General features: G+C 36.3%; 2 protein-coding genes across 2 annotated transcripts; one reads left to right on the forward strand and one right to left on the reverse strand.

Annotated features, from left to right (window-relative positions):
- The first annotated feature begins 324 nt into the window (after window positions 1-324).
- LOC110688325 (DExH-box ATP-dependent RNA helicase DExH11-like) lies at window positions 325-17,215 on the forward strand. The gene is made up of 23 exons (XM_021865063.1): window positions 325-1,049; window positions 1,859-2,113; window positions 2,300-2,560; window positions 2,757-2,825; window positions 3,041-3,119; window positions 4,737-4,915; window positions 5,019-5,126; window positions 5,857-5,958; window positions 6,133-6,333; window positions 6,709-6,819; window positions 8,822-8,889; window positions 9,040-9,424; window positions 9,608-9,763; window positions 9,845-9,955; window positions 10,451-10,504; window positions 12,423-12,680; window positions 13,230-13,339; window positions 13,927-14,080; window positions 14,616-15,081; window positions 15,549-15,763; window positions 15,843-16,081; window positions 16,484-16,610; window positions 16,735-17,215. Exons 1-23 carry the CDS (start codon window positions 915-917, stop codon window positions 16,945-16,947), a joined length of 4,056 nt encoding a protein of 1,351 aa, XP_021720755.1. The 5' UTR covers window positions 325-914; the 3' UTR covers window positions 16,948-17,215.
- Window positions 17,216-17,233: 18 nt separating this feature from the next.
- LOC110688327 lies at window positions 17,234-18,593 on the reverse strand. Its single transcript, XM_021865065.1, has 4 exons — window positions 18,226-18,593; window positions 18,027-18,122; window positions 17,512-17,649; window positions 17,234-17,422 (listed from the first exon to the last, which is right to left on the reverse strand). Exons 1-4 carry the CDS (start codon window positions 18,448-18,450, stop codon window positions 17,381-17,383), a joined length of 501 nt encoding a protein of 166 aa, XP_021720757.1. The 5' UTR covers window positions 18,451-18,593; the 3' UTR covers window positions 17,234-17,380.
- Window positions 18,594-19,029: the final 436 nt, after the last annotated feature.

Consider the following 19,029-nt stretch of genomic DNA (forward strand, 5'->3'; position numbering starts at 1 on the left):
GCAAACATGCATATAGGCTCCTGCAAATATATATTACCCCGTAATCAACTGCTGTTTTGTTCCTTTTGGCAATGAGAACTAAGTTGAAGAACATCTGATACTACTTTGTTTTGCTAGGACTTAGGAGTAAAATGAATTAACAGTTTAATGTGCATGAAACTGCAGTCAGTCAAAATATTAAAATGCATTAGATTAGATTAGATTAGACCAAAATTGTTTATATCCTTATGTTAAACAGATTTATTTGACAAGTTACAAGTTATGGACAACAAACGAAGGCATAGAAAGAGAGGCATCTATAAAAGAGTTTATAGAAAGCCTTAAAGTTCTAGAGAAAGAACTAGGAGACCTGACTCATTTTATCTAGGGTCCGTATTGTATTGAGTAAGCGCATTTAGAGCTCGGAATCCCCTTACTTCACCATTACACCTCGGAATTCCCTTATTTCACCCATTGTTTTCAACTTCCCAAATACTTAATCTGTTCTATTTGTAAATATTGAACCAAATAAACAATAGAAAATTCGGGATTGAGTCATAGTCTAAGTTAACAAAGGCCCTCGTAAGAAAAAAAAAAAAAAAAAAAAGGGTGAAATTAAGGACATGGTCAATCACTTAACTACTACTTATGTCCAAAGGATAGAGGTGACCATGTATTCCATTGAAGCTGTCATTAACCTTGATTTTCTTCATTAACGTTCTCCATTGTTACTTGTGATTTTTCTAATTTAACATTCTTCACAAAGATCGACTCATATTTTCTCCTACTGTACGAGTACCCCATACGACCATACATACTACGTAGTATTTAGAGAGCCCGCCAAACCCCATAAACCAAATAAACTCACTAGAGCAACAGCAAAACAGAGAGAAAAAAAACCCAGAAAATAAAAGAAGTAGAAGAAAGAGTGATGCATGGATAGAGTAGCAGTAGCAAACGATTTGTCATTTCGGGTCGGGCTCACGGGTCACAGTGCCCATCTTTCCATCGAACCTCTTCCTCCGGTTCAATCCCACAATCCTCTTCACGACCTTCCTCAATTCATTCTTGTCGGTATTCTCTTTCTGATTATTTTGTTGATTTTTTAAATTTTTGTTTTGGAATTTCGTTTTAATTGAAGCAATCAAGGTCATGAATTTGTTTGCTGATCTTTGCAATTCTAGAAATACTGTAATTTTGATTCAGTTGTTGAGGGTTTAGGGTTTAAAATTGATTATGCTATGCAAAAGTTTTTTTTTTTTTTTTTTTTTTTTTTTTTTGGTATTTTAGTGATTTTGTTATAGTGTTATTAGGGTTTTAGCGGGCAATTGAAGTTTTTGGTAAATGTGATAGTGTGATGCTAATTGCTTTCTCATTGTGTGATATAGCTTTGTTCATTGTGCCCTAAACTGAGATGTAATTATAAGTATCTGAACTTGATCAGTGTGAATTTTGTAGTTACCATATTGAACGAGACGTACAACAAGAGGAAAAGTTTGTCGACAATTTACTCGTGATGTAAATAATTGAACACTAGAACTATATATTGCGGGGTCATAACTCATAAGTAATATACTGTATTATGTTTTCGTGGGTTGGGCAAGTTTTGCTTCAATTTCTTTATGTCAGTGATCTAAAAGAAATCCAATCAATGACTTAGTAGAATCGAACATAATTGATGTCCTTTCTCATCCATTGAAATTTTAAAGCCATTAGTTCTTCTAATTTGACAAATCGGGGAAATTGTTTTGTGATAGTTTATATTTTTTTTTCATGCTCCAACACCAACAGTCCATTTCTCAGGGTGCTGTAGGCTGACATACGCTGCCAAAATCAAAACATTCATCTTGGTATTTAATTATAACTCTATCAATTTCAGCCGCCTGCATTTCCTGAGGAAACAACAGAATCTATTAAGGAATATATAGAGGAAAAGTATTTAACACCAAGATTGGACCCCGATGAGTTCTCCCCTGAAAAAGCTGGAAGGGACTGGGATTTTGACTGGTTCAGCAAGGCCAAAATACCTGTGGAACCATCATTACCTCGGACAGCTGTGATTCCCGAATGGGAGCTGCCATTTAGGCGCCAAAAAGGACAAGAAAAAGGAATTTGGGAGCCTCAGTCCGTACAGGTGTGTCCTCTAACTTGCGTATCTAGTATCTTTGGTGTCAATAACGCATTCCTTTACAGGATGTGAATTTAGCTAGATATAGTAGAGGCTAAGTATTATGCTAAGGATGTGAACCACATCACTATGATGTTGTTACAACTGTGTTGTTTGTGACATAATCTTTAAGTTTGGTCCAATTTACTCTAGGTGGAGATTTCAGAATTAAATGCAGGGGTTGAGGACTCTAGTGCTTTGCCACGAATTACAGGGCCAGCAAAGGACTTTGTGAGGGGGAGCCTTCACAGTCGCCCTTTTCATCCAGGTGGGTTAGATGGATCTCAGTCTCTGCCCAGGGTTGTTCCTGAGGGTTCACTGAATGGTGACTGGATTCGCGAGGTTCTTGAGGGTGGTCCTGCGGAAAAAATTCCTCCAAGCTTTAAGCAAGGATTGGATTCCGGTGATCTTAAGGTAAGTTGAATTGCACTGTGTTTGAAAAATAAAGTATACTTATATATGGGTTGATAGTAAGAATTATGCTATTGTATTTGAGGGTAATCCAGTGTTTTTTTTTTTTTTTTGGGTGTGTGTGTGTGAAAAGTATTTATGATGTGGAGACAACTATATCTTACTGATTCTAAGACCTGTTTTGATTTATTAACTTTAGGCATATCCTTCTTCATGGAGTGTGAATGAGTGCCACGCTTCTCCAAAGGTTGTATCAGATGAGAAGCAGGTTAGTTGATGTTCAACATGCTGTCCTGAATTTGATAGTAGCTGGATTGCATCACTTTATTTATGAATATTTGGATTGTGAGTTTTCAAGTTCTGATGATTTGTTTGTTTAGTTGGCTTTCTTTTTAACTATTTTTTTCCCTGCAATTGAGATATAGGTCTTTGCAAGCTTGCCAGTTACAGTGGCTAAATCCTCATTGCTCTTTCTATTTGTAGAGTAAACTGTCACTGCAATTTGATGATATGTTCAAGAGAGCGTGGGAAGACGATTTTGCTGAAAAGGAAGAGTCTGATGGTATATATATGCTCTTTCCACCCCTTTTCACTCCACTTCAAGTAGGGTTCTTGATATGGCTAAATTCAAGTGTCTGTCCTCAATTAAGGTTGCTGATATTCTAATCTTCTCATCTTAGACAAAGATATATTGTGGTGAACAGCAAAAGTAAATTATGTGAACAACAAATAAAAGTAACCTATGAAAAGCATAACTCATTTTGCATACAGAAATTTCAAGTAATGGCGTATCAGTTGTGAGTACCATTGCTTGTACATTGGGAGATGAAGAAGCATATATAATTAAAATGTCATACACTTCACTTCAAGTATCTTTTTTGTGTACTCCCTCCGTTCTTTTTTGTTCTACTCACTTGTCATTGTTGGTCGTTCTTTTATGTTCTACTCACTTTGCTTTATTCTATTTATGGCATACCCCTCTTACCATCTTAACCTTTCAATCCCACAAAAATTACACCTTTCCATACACTCTCTCTTACTTTATTCACCTTTTTCTTACACGAACCCACCTATATACTTTCTCTCTCTTACTTTCTCTTTTAGCCACTCACATTCTTCAACAATTTCTTAAATTGCGTATTCATAGTAAGTGAGTAAAACATAAAAGAACGGAGGTGGTATCTAACAGCATTGGCAACCTTTTAGTCTTTGTCTTCGATTGTTTGATGCTTTACTCATGCATGGCCCAAAATCTTTGGCTTGTTAATCAAGGAAATATTAGTAGAACTGTAGAAGTAGAGAGGGGCTCTTTTATTTTATTTGTTTTTTTTTTTAACAAAATATTAGGTGACTGTATTGAAACTTTAAATCATCTACTTTTTTTTTTTTTTCTTTTTTTTGTTTTTATTAAACTTTCTGCCACTAGGCTTCACGATCATGCTAAATTTACTCTCTAATTTACTAAACAAGTATAGTTAGTACTTAGTAAGCATATCATGCTGTAGTGCTTATTAGAGCCTTTAGAGGAGTATTATACTGAACATTAGATTTATTAAGAATTGTATTGATCTTCCTAATCTTTTTTGTGACTGTGTATATATAAGTTTTACCTTTGAAGCCTGTCTTTTATTTTTATTTTGTACTTATCTGTGTCAAGAAAGGGTGGGGTTTGAAAGATAATATCAGTTGCATAATCTTTTATGTTTATCTTACTACATTCCACTACTAATAAAGAACCGTTGAACGATGATACTTTTACTTCCATTACCCATCTTTAGATTGTAGATAATAAAGAGACTTGAATTCAACAAAGTTGAGAGTCACTATTCGGTAATTCTTGGACCACAATGAACTATGCTTAAAATATAAATGTGTGAAGCAGGTAAATTTTTTGACTTTCATACAAGGGTTTAAAGAGAATAACCTCTTAGGCCCTCTTTGCGTGCACTTGCCAAATTTTTTACTAACTGCAGGCTTTAGCTTTTATAGAGGAACTGGTGTAACGGTATTGTATGGTAGAGCTTCAATATTAGTGAAAATGCTTTAAAATACAGCTGTTTAGTGTTGTTGCACCTGTCTATTATTATCTTCTTATTTTTTTTTTTTTTTTTCTGTCCACATTTCTATTCAGTCTGGTGTTTTTACTATACTTGTATTAACATCATTACTTTTTTGTAAGGTATTGAATCAGAAGCAGAGTCTAATGAATCAGAGATACAAGTCGATAAAACTGAACATGAAGATGATGTTCCAGATGTTAAATTATCGGAATTAGATCAGATTTTGTCTGTGGACTCTGCTGTGTTGGATACGAAGGCAGATGTGAAAAATGAAGAAGGTGACAATCAGGGTAAAGAGGTAAACTTTTGCCCATCCTTCACCAACCTGTTATTTTAGAAGTTGTACCCACATTGCAGAGCTTTATGTATTTATGCTGCTTTAATGAGCTTGCTATCTGCAGTCTTGGGCTATCCGTGAAAGCAACAATGGTATCGCGGATCGTTTTCATGAACTTGTTCCTGATATGGCTCTTGAGTTTCCGTTCGAATTAGATAGATTCCAGAAGGAGGTATTGCATCTAAACTTGGGTAGCCCTTATTTTTTCCATAACTTAACTTATTTTTCCTGAACTTATTTTACTAGAATAAGGTGAGTTGAACAAGGCCTACTTTTGAGACTGGTGTTTAGGAAGTCTGTTTCTCTGCTAATAGCATACCTAATGGGGTTGCAGGAAACATTGTACATCTTTAGCTTTTAATATGCTTTGGATCAATGATTTTCTTTTATTTTGCAAGCCACCCAAAAATATAAATTGCTTAAAATCAATAAGTTGTGGCAAACCCAGTTGTAATGTCTTCTTCAAGTTGTCTGTTCCACACCCTGGATACTGTGTCCAAGAACAACCTTCCTATCAATATATGCAACCTAAGCCCACAATTTAACCATTCAAATACATAGTGAGTATTGTTCTGCTAGATTTGGAATTTTGGATACACACTTGGTTATCCCTTTGCACTATTTACTTTGTTGTCCCAAGCTCCCTAGCTAACTCCAATCCTCTAGTGACAGCCAAAAAGCTGATTTAAAAGTTTCATGACAATATCCAACTCCCCCTGCCAATCCTGGAGTTCCTTTCACCGCAACATCAAATCATCAATCTGGTGGAGGGGCTGTCCATCTAATGCATGCTTTTGATTACATGTGATGTTGGGGGTTACCTATTTCTTCTATATAATCTGTCCACATGGATGATATCCCCAAAATCACTTGTCTTTGATCTCTTCCCTACTTTATTACAGGCTATCTACTATCTTGAACGAGGGGAATCTGTTTTTGTGGCAGCTCATACATCTGCTGGAAAGACAGTTGTTGCTGAATATGCATTTGCATTGGCATCAAAGGTATGGATTAGTGTTTCCTACCTAAATGACTTGTACTCCTGTTCTATGTATCGGATAAATAAAACCCCTTTTCTGATGTGCCCTCTGTATGATGTCTAATTCTGATATGCCTTCTGTCTGAATGCCCTTTATTTCACATTTCATGTTTCTACACTGATTAAGTTATGTGTGCAGCATTGCACTAGAGCAGTGTACACAGCTCCAATCAAGACAATCAGCAATCAGAAATACAGAGATTTCACTGGAAAATTTGATGTTGGCCTTCTCACTGGCGATATCAGCTTGAGGCCAGAGGCGTCCTGCCTCATCATGACTACTGAAATATTGAGGTCAATGTTGTATAGAGGTGCTGATATCATCCGTGACATTGAATGGGTAAGAGAGTAGCTTCTTGTAGCATTGTGCATGATGGCCTTCCTCAGTTTTACTAAAATGGCAACACTCACTACTTTAGGATGTTTCAATAAATTTGCAACACTTCCTTTATTTGGTAACTTTTACAAGTTTGTGTTTTACTTTGTTCATATTTGACCCTATTTTTCTTACCTCTCCTCTCTTATCTTCCTTAAAACAAATATTTTTGTACTTCATATACTCTTTGTATAATCACATTGGTTGTTTCGCCTCTCTTCTTTTGCCTAAAATAGTGTGCCATGTGCAAGTGCTGCCATTTTAGTGAAATGGAAGAAGTATATATATTTTACTTGCACTATGTTCTTATGTTCCTTCACATTGATGGTGAATGCATAGGTTATATTTGATGAAGTGCATTATGTCAATGATGCTGAAAGAGGTGTTGTCTGGGAAGAAGTTATAATAATGCTTCCTCGTCACATTAATTTCGTTCTCCTCTCTGCCACAGTAAGTATTACTCCGTATATTACAAGATCCTTGTAGCAGCAGTTATTATGAGTCGAGGACTGGTTAAAAAGACATAAACATAGTTTTAAAAGGATCTTTATTAATTACAGTCTTGAATGTGCTACTTGTGGCTTGCAACTTGATTATGGAGTTGCTTTTCTTCTGCTGTATTAATGTTTAGTGTATATGATTTTTGTAATGATAGAGAAGTTATTGCAAACTTTCGTTTGGCTTTTCTAGCTTGCTTGCTATAAGTTGGAGAGTAATAGCTATACCCTGCTGTAGGATCTTCTGGAATAGGTAGGCTCCTACGTATCATAGGTTGGAACCAGTCAGGAGTCTCCGTATATGTCAAATAGAATAATGTATATTGTTGTGGATGATTGGTTATAGTTGATACCGCCACATAGAGCACATAGTTATTGCTATATATCTGCCTTTGATTTCGAAGCCGTGTGACTCTTTGCATTAAGAACCACATCTTTTGGTGGCCTCAATTAGAAGAGCCTGGTAAATTCTGTTATGTAATGGCCCTTGAACTATTTAATCATGGTTACATTGTTTCAATTGACAAATTTAATATGAAGAAATATATAGAACTTATGCTAACTTAACATATGTTAGGAAATATTTTGATGATACAAGCCATGACATTGATAGACTTGTGGACTAAAGAAGATAGTATCAATTCTAGACCAAGTAGGAGCTGAAGAGGCCAATATTACGAAAATGATTCGCTTCCCCCTTCTAGAGTCTTCATTGAGAGTATCAATTCTAGACCAAGTAGGAGCTGAAGAGGCCCATATTACAAAAATGATTCGCTTCCCCCTTCTAGAATCTTGATTTTGGAAAAAATCAGCTGCAATTGTAACATTGTTGGCTGCGACTGCAAAAAATCTAGAAGTTGTGGGCTTAATGATGTTGGTGGCAATAAATTCTGCAGAGAGGTGGACTGTTGAGAAAGAGATTGAAAGAAAATTGAACGAGATATGGGGGTAGGAACAATAAATTGTTGTCATTTCTTCCTCTCTTTCTTTTCCCACTATTTACCATATTAATCTATTGTTTGTAATGTCAATATGACATATGACAGCCGTAGTCTAATGCAACGGACAGCGATCTACGAGACTAAAGATAATAAAAGCACACAAGAAAATGGAAGAGTATTGTTGTTGTTGATTGATAGATGATAACCAAAAGGTTACAAGATAGGTTAATGACTTGAGGCCATCACTCTCCAAGGTTTCCAATACAAATTTCTGAATACCTTTGCCCTCTAAAGCTACTGCTATTTATACTACTCTTCCTCACACACATGACATGGCAAGTGCCTTAATTACAACATAACTACTTCTTGTCCTCTTCCTAAAAGCAACTAAAGCAATAACAAAGGTAAGCTAATAAGCCAAAACGGCAGACTGCAGCTCAAGGTGTTGCTTGTGAGTGTTGCGGGTTGGTGGTGTCCCCTTGCTCTTGCTGATTCTAACCTTGTCCCCTCTGCCTCCTGCTGTACGTATAGCATATGGGTGGTGGAGGAGGGTTCATTGCATCTAATACTCTAAAGCCCTAAAGCAGTGAACATATTTAATTATCTATGGCAACTGGCAACTACTTTGTGGCTTTATGCCGTTTGAGCCATCTGCTTTTTTAGTTTTGAAACAGTTGTTATCTCTGCTGAACACTTTCATAGTAGGCTCTTTACTAGAGTAGATTGGTTAAGGGTTGGGTAAAATCCTTGAACTTTTAGAGCTTTGACCCTACTATGTGATTTGATCCATGTTGGTGGTTTTTTCAATGTTAAGATATAATTGGATGAATTACATTGACTTTTGCTTTTCCAGTTATCAGAATCTAATTTGATACTTTTCTAATATTATTGTATATGTAGAAGTTAAACATAGCTGAGTAGTGGAGAATACAAATGTGAATTGTTTGTTACTGTTTCCCTTATTTCTCCAGCACCTCTAGAATTTTGATGTATTTTGCAAGCTTTATCTTGTAGGTTCCAAATACTATTGAATTTGCCGATTGGATCGGCAGAACAAAGCAGAAGATTATCCGTGTTACTGGGTGAGTTGCTACTTTATGATAATTGTGGTGCATTAGTGTAAAAAATATCATATCATAGGTATTTGTTCCTAATAGCGGTTCAGAGAATTGAAATATTACTTTTGCTTGTATACCAATTTTAGTTTCCTTAACATAAGTTTTGGATATCAGGACCACTAAGAGACCAGTCCCACTGGAGCACTGCCTGTTTTACTCAGGAGAACTCTACAGAATTTGCGAGAACGAAAAAATTTTAGAACAGGGCCTGAAAGCTGCTAAAGATGCATACAAGAAAAAGAATTCCAATGCAGCCAGAAGTGGCCCTACAATGCATTCAGGATCTGCAGCTGGTTCTGGTGCGGCTAATGCTCAGAATCGTGACAATTCCCATCGTGGGAAACAAAAGCATTCTGGCTCTCGTAATTCTGGTAACTTCAATGGGACGGGCTCAGGGAACTTTACAAGTGGAAGCCAACCCAACTTGAGCTTGAGAAGACCAGATGCTTCTTTGTGGTTACAACTTGTGAACAAGCTCTTAAAAAAATCACTTTTACCGGTAAGTGGTATTTATACTGATTAGAATATTCCAATGATACTTGAGTCCTGTACAAACACGCTCCTTTAGGGTTCAGAGAATTAATCAGTCTGCTGTGTTGCCAAGACAAGTTTATTTTGTCAGATTTATATTTGTATTTTCTCTGATGTTAATTTCATGATCTAATATTTTTTTGGTATTTAGGTAATCATTTTTTGCTTTTCAAAGAACCGTTGTGATCGATCAGCTGATAGTATGATGAGTATAGATCTTACCAGTAGTTTGGAAAAGAGTGAAATTCGTGTTTTCTGTGACAAAGCATTTTCGCGGTTGAAGGGTTCTGACCGAAATTTACCTCAGGTTGTTAAGGCTTTTCTCATATCATCCTCATTGTGGGTCAGATATAGTCTAAGAATTTATATATGTTTTACATGTTCACAGATTCTCCGAGTTCAAAGTCTGCTTCGTAGGGGTATTGGTGTCCATCATGCTGGGCTTCTCCCTATCGTGAAAGAAGTTATCGAAATGCTATTCTGCCGTGGTGTAATTAAGGTAGTTGGATTTGATGTGGCTAGTATTTTTTCAATTGGATGGTTATAAGCATTCCTCGTATTGATACTATCTCTTAAAAGCTGATAGGAAAGAAGTGGCAGTGCCTAGTTGATTTTTCCTGTTTCCAGAACTTAGTTTTGTTGAAATAACTGGAACAGGGAGTGTGTGGGCCTGAGAGTCAATTAAAAAACTTATGGCCTGGAAAATGGCTTTGTAAATTGAAGTTAAAATCATTTTGTGGTGATCTTTCCTTTGTGGGCCTTTTGTCCTTCTGATGTATTCTATAATTTTGGTGCTGAAAGTGTTTTCTTGTCCACAATATATTGCTCCATGCCACCAATATGAATTTTTTTAAAGATGATAAATGATACAGCTGAACTCTCATTCCAATTGTTCAACCTTACAATTCTCTTCATGTACTATTGTTGCTAAAGGTGACAAAGATATTAGCAGGGACCGATCATTGACAAACATTTATGTCCATCTTTACTATAGGTTTTATTTTCAACGGAGACATTTGCTATGGGTGTCAATGCTCCTGCCAGAACGGTATGTGTTTTTGCTGAATTGCCTGGCATTATTAACCTACATGATGGAATGTTCTCTTTACTTCAGAATTTTGGTTTCCTTCTTCAGTCGTATATTATGATCTATTGGTTTCTATCTTTTCCCACAGGACCCCTTTGCCAAAATTAAATCAAGATAATTTTCCAATTACACTATTGTAAAGGCCATCTTGCTAATGATTTCAAGTTCTGTGATAAGCTTTGTTGTAATGTGCTTTAAAATCACACTGAATATCGATTGCATTAAATTACTGTATCATTTGCTCGATACTGTTTTTAAAGCTGTTATGTTTGGTGGCACAAGTCACTACAAATGTTCAGAACCTCTAATTTATTGAAATAAAAGGTACTAAGTATGTTTTAAGTATAATATGAAAGCATGTTCCAATAATTCTCGGATTAAAATGGAGTGCATTTTTTTTATTTTATTTTTTTGGTGCTTGTCTGTTTCTACTGATGGTTGTCAAATGAGACATATGTACTTGAGCAATGCAGCTCATTTTTGGTGGGCTTGAAAAAAATTGTGAGGCGTTTGTTATCACATCAAAGTTTCTAGAAACCCTAATTTCTTAGCTTGAATGATTTCTTCTCTAATAGCTCCAGCTTCTGCAGTGAGGATTGACTATCTTTGTATAGCTTCCTGGTCTTCTGTATTTCTTGCACCGATATATTTGGCTGCTCCTTCTTCATGTCTAATGATTCTAATTTTTAATTTATATCCTATGGAAGTTTGGGCATTACTTAATCTTTACCCAGTTTAATTCAACTCTATGAAACTTATCTGAAGCTTTTGACTAGCTTGTGCTATTTAGTCTACAAATTTATCTCTTAGATACAGAAGGAAGTCCACATTATCATCTTCTTGGTTCCATGAATTAGCAGCAGACAGCTTGGATAATAAATTACCTTAGAACAACTCCAATGGTTGGCTAATTCATCTTATAGCTTGCCATGTCACATCTATTTTTCAATCTACACTAATTCTAGCTACCTTTTTCTCCAATGGTTAAGCCAGTTGTCAATTAATTTTGTAAAAAGAAATTAATTTGTATCTAATTAATATTTACCTAGCTAATACCTCCACAAAGCAAATTTGCTTGCCAAAGCTAATTAACAAGATGTGTGACAATGGTGTAGCTATAGCTAAAGATTTTAAAAAAGGCCTTATTCTTTATTATTTGTATTCAAAACTAAATTTCATTTTGGAACGGACGCTTAGGGCACGTGAAAGGATCTTTAATCAACATGTATGATAAATGTGAAATATAAAGGTCGATGAGTTGAAGTTTTGGCATATTGGTGTTTGGTCACTTTGTGGAATCTAAATAGGCTATATTCAGCCGTGTCTACTTCTCTTGTTGGTAGCCTTTTAGACAAATTGTCTGACTACAAATTTTGACTGCATTAGTCACTTGAAGGGTCTGTATGTGGATATTCCTGCTAGTTGTGACCTTTTCCATTTTTTAACTGCAAAGCCTTGAGCTGACAATGCTGCTAACTAACCAATGAGCCATCTATCCAAATTGTTTCCCAGATTTCTCTTATCTAAAAACAGCCTCTTGTATTACCTCACGGTAGCAAGGGTAAGGATGCATTCACTTGATTAATTTATTGGCCGAGTTTTTAGTCTTGTACAGTGGATTGCTGCATTACTTATATGTCTTATGGTGATTATACTTTTATACTCTGTGAAGAGGAGGCGGGTGCGATTTTGTGACTTTATGCATGAGTTTTTAGTCCATGCTCCTTCTCATGCTTTTGTTTCTTGTGCACCTTCATATCCACCAAATCAAAATAGATCGTTTTACCGGTCTGTCGGTTGGTATATACAATTTCTAACTTTTAACATTTCTCTGCTTTGAATTAGATTTATGAGTCCTTTGACACATTGTTTATTGCAGGTTGTTTTTGATACTTTAAGAAAGTTTGATGGAAAGGAATACAGGCAGATAATTCCTGGGGAATATACACAGATGGCTGGTCGTGCTGGCAGAAGAGGGCTTGATAAGTTTGGAACAGTTATAATAATGTGCCGTGATGAGATTCTAGAAGAACGAGATCTGAGACACATTATTGTTGGACATCCCACCAAACTCGAATCTCAATTCCGACTTACTTATATTATGATCTTGCAATTACTTCGTGTTGAAGAATTGAAGGTAAGTTGTATGAAATTTAATTTGTGGGACAATTAAAGATCTAAAATCATCTGTGTGGGATTTGACTTTCTTAGTTGGCAAAGTACAAATTTAACAATAAATTATATTTTACGATCTACCAATAGGAGAAAGTATTATCTTACACATTTCTTTAATCATGTTGGTGAGTCTGAAATTTTGATTTTAGGAGGTCTGTTTTGATTTATTCATGAACTAATTTATCTGTTAGGTGATTTCTCTAATATCTAAAGCATCCAGTATCACATATTCACATGTATGCTGCTACGTGCAATAGAAGTTTACTAGTGTTGATTGTAAACATTGTCAGTTAAACAATTCTATAGGAAAGATCCATACTTCCAATTCTTTGCATAAAACTTTCACTGATCTTAAATATGGCTGATGAAGGATTATTCTTGGGATATAAATTGAATAAGATTTGTTTTGTTAGCTCTTAGCACTAAACATAATAAATTTTGAAATTTTCACTGTCATATTGTGTCCTCTTTTGGTGCTGTGAGTTCATATCATCTGTACTTATTATTGCAGATAGAAGACATGTTAAAGAGGAGCTTTGCTGAATTTCATACTCAAAAGAAGCTTCCTGAAAAGCAACAACTTCTGATGTTAAAGCTTTCACAGCCCGCAAAAACAATAGAGTATGTTCCTTCTCTGACTAAGAAGCTTACAATTCTTGTAAATTGGATTTGTACAAGTGTGCATTGTCTGAAATAGTCAAATTTTTGCCCAGTCTGGAGGTACTGAATCTCAAAGGTTGAAGGCCTCTGGTTGGATACGGCAGATTATATTCATATTGATGGCTATACCAGTAGACCATCTTTTCAAATGTTTTTGTCACTTTCTATTTCCCATGCATATAATCATAGTTATGTGAAACAACTCGTGTTTGGAAACTGCAAGGTAGTCCTAGGTTCCTATGCTCCGAATGGCTTAAAGAACCTTTTACTCGCTTAAGTGCCATGGAGTAGGCTTTGGTTTTCTTGTCCAGATATCATAAATTGAGAAATCAAGTTGGGGGAAAGAAAAGTAAAGTTGTAAGTAGTTAAATTATTTAGAGCACATGCTACTATGAGTTTGTATGGTTTAGGCATCAACTTGAATTAATGAGTTTATATGGAATAAAAACTAATTAACATTTTGCCTCTCTCTCCCTTCTGCGCCCACTTTCTCTTGGCATGCAGTTTCCTGAAGCAGGAGATTTCGACTAATGGTTGGTTTTTTGTAGATGCATAAAGGGTGAACCATCTATCGAGGATTATTATAAGATGTATACAGAGGCTGAGGGTTATTTGAACCAGATAACAGAGGGCGTCATGCAGTCTCATACTGCACAGCAATTCCTTGTGCCTGGAAGAGTGGTAGTTGTTAAGTCTCAAACGGTGAGTTAATATTGAGAAAACCAGTGCAGATATTATGTCTATGTAATTGCTCATTCATCTTCTTCATTTGATACTTTTGGAATATGTGAGCTCTTTGTAATCTTTTTTTATGTACTCTTCAAATTAGTGTCTAGTGGGCTACAATTGTTTCTTTCGCTACAGCTTAGAAACATGTATCTTTTATAGTTTTGAGCAAGTAGAGGCTTATTGTACGGTGGATAAAGTAGTTGGATGCTATAGTATTCTCTCGTCTTTGGCCTCCTCTTACATAATGTTTCCCCATTTGGGTGAAGTCATACAGGTAATGTGGCCTTATTAAAGCTCTGACATTTACCTGCCAAGATGTTTGGTGACTGAGCCGGGGATGCTGATTGCATTCCAAGCATAAATTTAAGCAACCAGACCCGTCTCAATATCCTTGATGTTTCTGTCAGCTGAATGTTTAAAGTTCAATGCAATTTTCTTGAAATCTGTCATCCTTTACTTGTGTCATTGCATAGTTAGTGATTTTGTCTTCCTTGTCCATGATTCACAGTCTCAGGACCATTTGCTTGGGGTGGTGGTAAAAGCACCGTCAGCCAGCTTGAAGAAGTACATAGTTTTAGTTTTGAAACCTGATTTACCTCCAACAATGCAACCCCCCACTGGCAGTGGTGCAGTCCTTGACATAGGGAGTAACAAATCTGGAGAAGGCTTCTTTGTGTTGCCCAAGGGAAAACGTGGTTTAGACGATGAATACTGTTCTTCTGTCACTGCTCGCAAGGGTACTGGTGTAATCAACATAAAATTGCCTTACCAGGGGGTGGCTGCTGGTGTGAATTATGAGGTCAGAGAAGTGGACAATAAAGAGTTCCTTTGCATCTGCAATTGCAAATTAAAGATTGACCAAGTTCGGCTTCTTGAAGATGTTAGCTCTGCTGCCTATTCAAAAACTGTTCAGCAGCTTTCTGAAAAGAAACCCAGTGGGAGTAAATATCCTCCAGCATTGGATCCTAAGAAGGGTATGTCTGACTGTCTTCCTCCTTTCTGTACAGATAAATGAGTATGTAAGATGATATGCATTTTCCTAACCATATGTTTGCCCATTGTCATGGAGAATTTGGATGTTGGATTTTACAATAACCTCTCCTCTGGTAAGAAAAATAAATCAAAGAGAGGGGGGGGGGGGTGTGGAGTGTTTGAAAAGGTGTGCCTAGGCACAAGGCGTTCAGGATCGTGCGCCTTTTGTGGTCTAGGCAAGACGATTTTGATGAGGCGCACCAAGGCACATTTTAAGGTCCATTGATGCGACCCCCTGATTTTTATTGTATCTATCATATGCGCCTCACTTCAAAGAGGCGCGCCTTGGGCGCAGGGAACTCTGAAACGCCTTGGTGCGCCTTGAGCCTTTTTATACACTGGAGGAGATAAAGAAACAAAGAGCAATGCAATCATGAACCTCATGTTTATTACTCTGATTATGATTCAGATCTGAAGCTGAAAGATATGGAACTTGTTGAAGCTTACCACAAATGGGACAAGTTATTGCAGAACATGACTGAGAACAAGTGCCATGGATGTATAAAGTTGGATGAACATATGAAATTAGTTAAAGTGATTTTCAAGTACAGAGATGAAGTCAATGAGTTGACTTTTCAAATGTCTGACAAAGCACTACAACAGATGCCTGACTTTCATGGACGGGTATGGCTGGTTAATTGTGATCTGTTTTGCTCTGTTGCAAATGAGTCAACTGATCATTATATCCTTCTCTTTTGTACAGATAAATGTTCTTAAGGAAATTGGCTGTATAGATGATGACCTTGTAGTTCAGATCAAAGGCCGTGTTGCTTGTGAAATGAACTCCGGAGAGGAGCTTATATGCACTGAGTGTTTGTTTGAGAACCAGTTAGAGAACCTGGAACCAGAAGAAGCAGTTGCTGTAATGTCTGCATTTGTTTTTCAGCAGAAGAATACTTCTGAGCCTTCTCTTACTCCCAAGCTATCTGCTGCAGTACAGAGGTTAACACCTACTTCGCTCATTTAATCTGTACTCTTGAATTCTTCCATGCTGTATCTATTAGATTTCTGTGTGTCAAGGTGGTCTCAGGTAGATGGCAAGATTTCTAGGATTTGACATAATTGAGGCTAGTCAAAGGGAGGATAGAGAGAATGTGTGTGCCGTAGAGTAAGAGAGCATGACATGGAACTGAAAAGGCTGCCCAAGCTGTTATCGCTAGCTGAGGGTGGGGGACTTGCAAGAGACTAGGTTTTAGACCTTTTAGCTGTCTTTAGACGTTTCATGATCTCACCTAGGGGTACACTCATTAATAATTTTCTACCCTAAGAAACCTATTGATTTTCTTGTATCTTCTTATATTCTAGTTTGTCTTTAGTTTGTTTCTAAATTAAATCTTCTTGCAGATTATATGATACAGCCATCAGACTGGGCCAGTTACAGGCAAGCTTTCAACTCCCAGTTGACCCTGAGGAGTATGCTCGAGAAAATCTTAAGTTTGGTCTTGTTGAAGTGGTTTATGAATGGGCAAAGGTAATTAATTTTTTGCGGATGACACTTGTATCTCATGAAATCCTTACATGAGAACTGATTTCTTAATGCTTCATTTCTTGGATCCTTTGGAAGCTAAACTTTTGAAGCATCTTTTTTGTGGCAGGGCACAGAATTTGCTGATATTTGTGAGCTGACAGATGTTCCTGAAGGCTTGATAGTGAGAACAATTGTTCGACTTGATGAAACATGTCGAGAATTCAGAAATGCTGCAGCTATTATGGGGAACTCAGCTCTGTACAAGAAAATGGAATCTGCTTCAAATGCCATCAAACGTGATATCGTCTTTGCAGCTAGCTTGTACATCACAGGAATCTGACTGTGATGTAATGAATGATCATCACTAGAGATCTATAAAAAATAAAAATAAAAATCCAGGATCTTTTTACTGCAAATTAAGGATTGTTAGAGCTGTGTTATATGCTCCTCCATCTGGAATTAGCTGTCATGTTGTTTTAACCCTTGGAAATGTCTGGACGAAGGGAATAGTTGATCGAATGAATCACGCAGAGTCAGGGACTCAGGGGTACTGCTGTTTGTTATGCGCGTAGTGAAATTGAATCTTAACAAGATAAGTAAAGGAAATACACCAACAGAATTTCCTGTAGTGCCTTGAACTGAAAACTGTTAATATGCAACTGGTAGATAACATAAGTGTCCAGGTAAATAATCTTATTATTGAGATACATAGGTACATTGAATCATACTTAAATTCTACTTCAGAACTCGCACAAGCAGCAAGAGATAGCAGCTTAGTTGTCGCTCCTTTTTGGCTTATCAAAAGCGAGAGTGACCTGTATCAGTTGCAATTTTTCAATTTAAAACCTGGATATATAACTGAACGTAACAAAGATAGTGTTTTGGTCCAGGTTTCCACGGTTACCTGATCATCTGCAGACGGTATCCAGTCATTAGTTGCTGGATTTCCCTGGGAAGAAGCATGATGGGTGAGGTCAAGATCAGGAGCAATGTAGTAAGATTTCCCATTGGCATTCTCCATCTTGATGAATCCTTTTCCTGTCTGTAATACATACACTATATTTATCAGTTGATTATACTACTCTTAAGATTTATCCAACACTAACAAATTTTTTCAATTCCAAATTCAATCTAATATCATCCTTATATAGATCCATCTATTATCTATGTTTATTAAACATAATTTTTCCCCTCGAAAAAACTACATACTTGGATTTCAGAAACATTTTAATTTTAGTATTATCATACAAACGTTCTGAATATTATTTTCCTAATTCACAACTACTTTTAGCTAATAAGTTAACAAGGCTTCATAGGTTTCTTGTCCAAGCTCATAATGAACATGACATAATGGAAAACCATTGCGCGATTTTATGAATTCTCAATAGCAATGAACAAATGAACTCCGCACTTACATACCGTGTGATGTTGCTTATCCACACAATTCAGATCCTTGTAATACTCTGTCTCAACAAACTCCTCACTTGCTTGGCTTTCAATATTGTACTCTTTTTTCTGCAACAAATAGAAAAAAAAATATTGTTAGAATGATTAACATATTTTGTGTATATGTTTGTTGATTACTACTTCATGATATAAGATCAAGTTTGATGAGCACCTCTTGATCATTTTCGAGGCGTTGAAACTCCACATATTCAGGGATCACGGAGGAATCGTTGTTATTAACATCGACATAATTGGTGGAATACTCGCTACGCTGAGGCTTAGTGTGACGCTTAGGAGCTAAGCCATCAAAATACTCCTTGGTTTCTTCCTCTATTTTCGCTTGTTCCTCTTTGCTCAAGTGTGTGTCACTCCTATTTGGCATCCTCGAATACTCCATTTCTCCTCCTTTTTTTCTTATTTCGTTCAAGATTTTTTGATCTTATGATATGAATCGAGCAAAGTTGTTATTGGATAAGGTTTTAGTACGCTTAGAAATGAAGATATTTTCTAAGTTAGTTGGGTTTTGATATTCATTAATTGTAATAATTTCGAAGGGTGTACTAGTGTAAGATATTTTAACGAGTGGCTAAATTTGTCCATTGTTATTTGTTAGGTTGGATAGGGAATTTGTTCTTCATATTCGTCACAATCATTGGTCCCATACCCTGTGGACTCGTTTCTTACTTGCATGGTTGCACACTTGAACCTCAAAATGGGGGCTACTTTAGTCATTTTGTGTTTGCTATTAAAGGCGTTTATGGGATACCTTGAGTAAGCTTATATATCTCCTCCGTTTTAATATATATAGTTGTACTCGTATCATATTACTATTCACACACCCTTTTTTTGCCTATTAATTACGATTTATATACAAGGAAAAATATAATTGTATAGGAATTTGTAACTTCTTAAAGTACTTTTTAAATATCAACTTTTTATAAACTTTTTATAATTTTTACTTACATATGTTGTTGTA

The sequence above is a fragment of the Chenopodium quinoa genome, unplaced genomic scaffold, assembly GCF_001683475.1.
Source record: "Chenopodium quinoa cultivar QQ74 unplaced genomic scaffold, ASM168347v1, whole genome shotgun sequence".
In the NCBI taxonomy this organism is placed as follows: domain Eukaryota; kingdom Viridiplantae; phylum Streptophyta; class Magnoliopsida; order Caryophyllales; family Amaranthaceae; genus Chenopodium; species Chenopodium quinoa.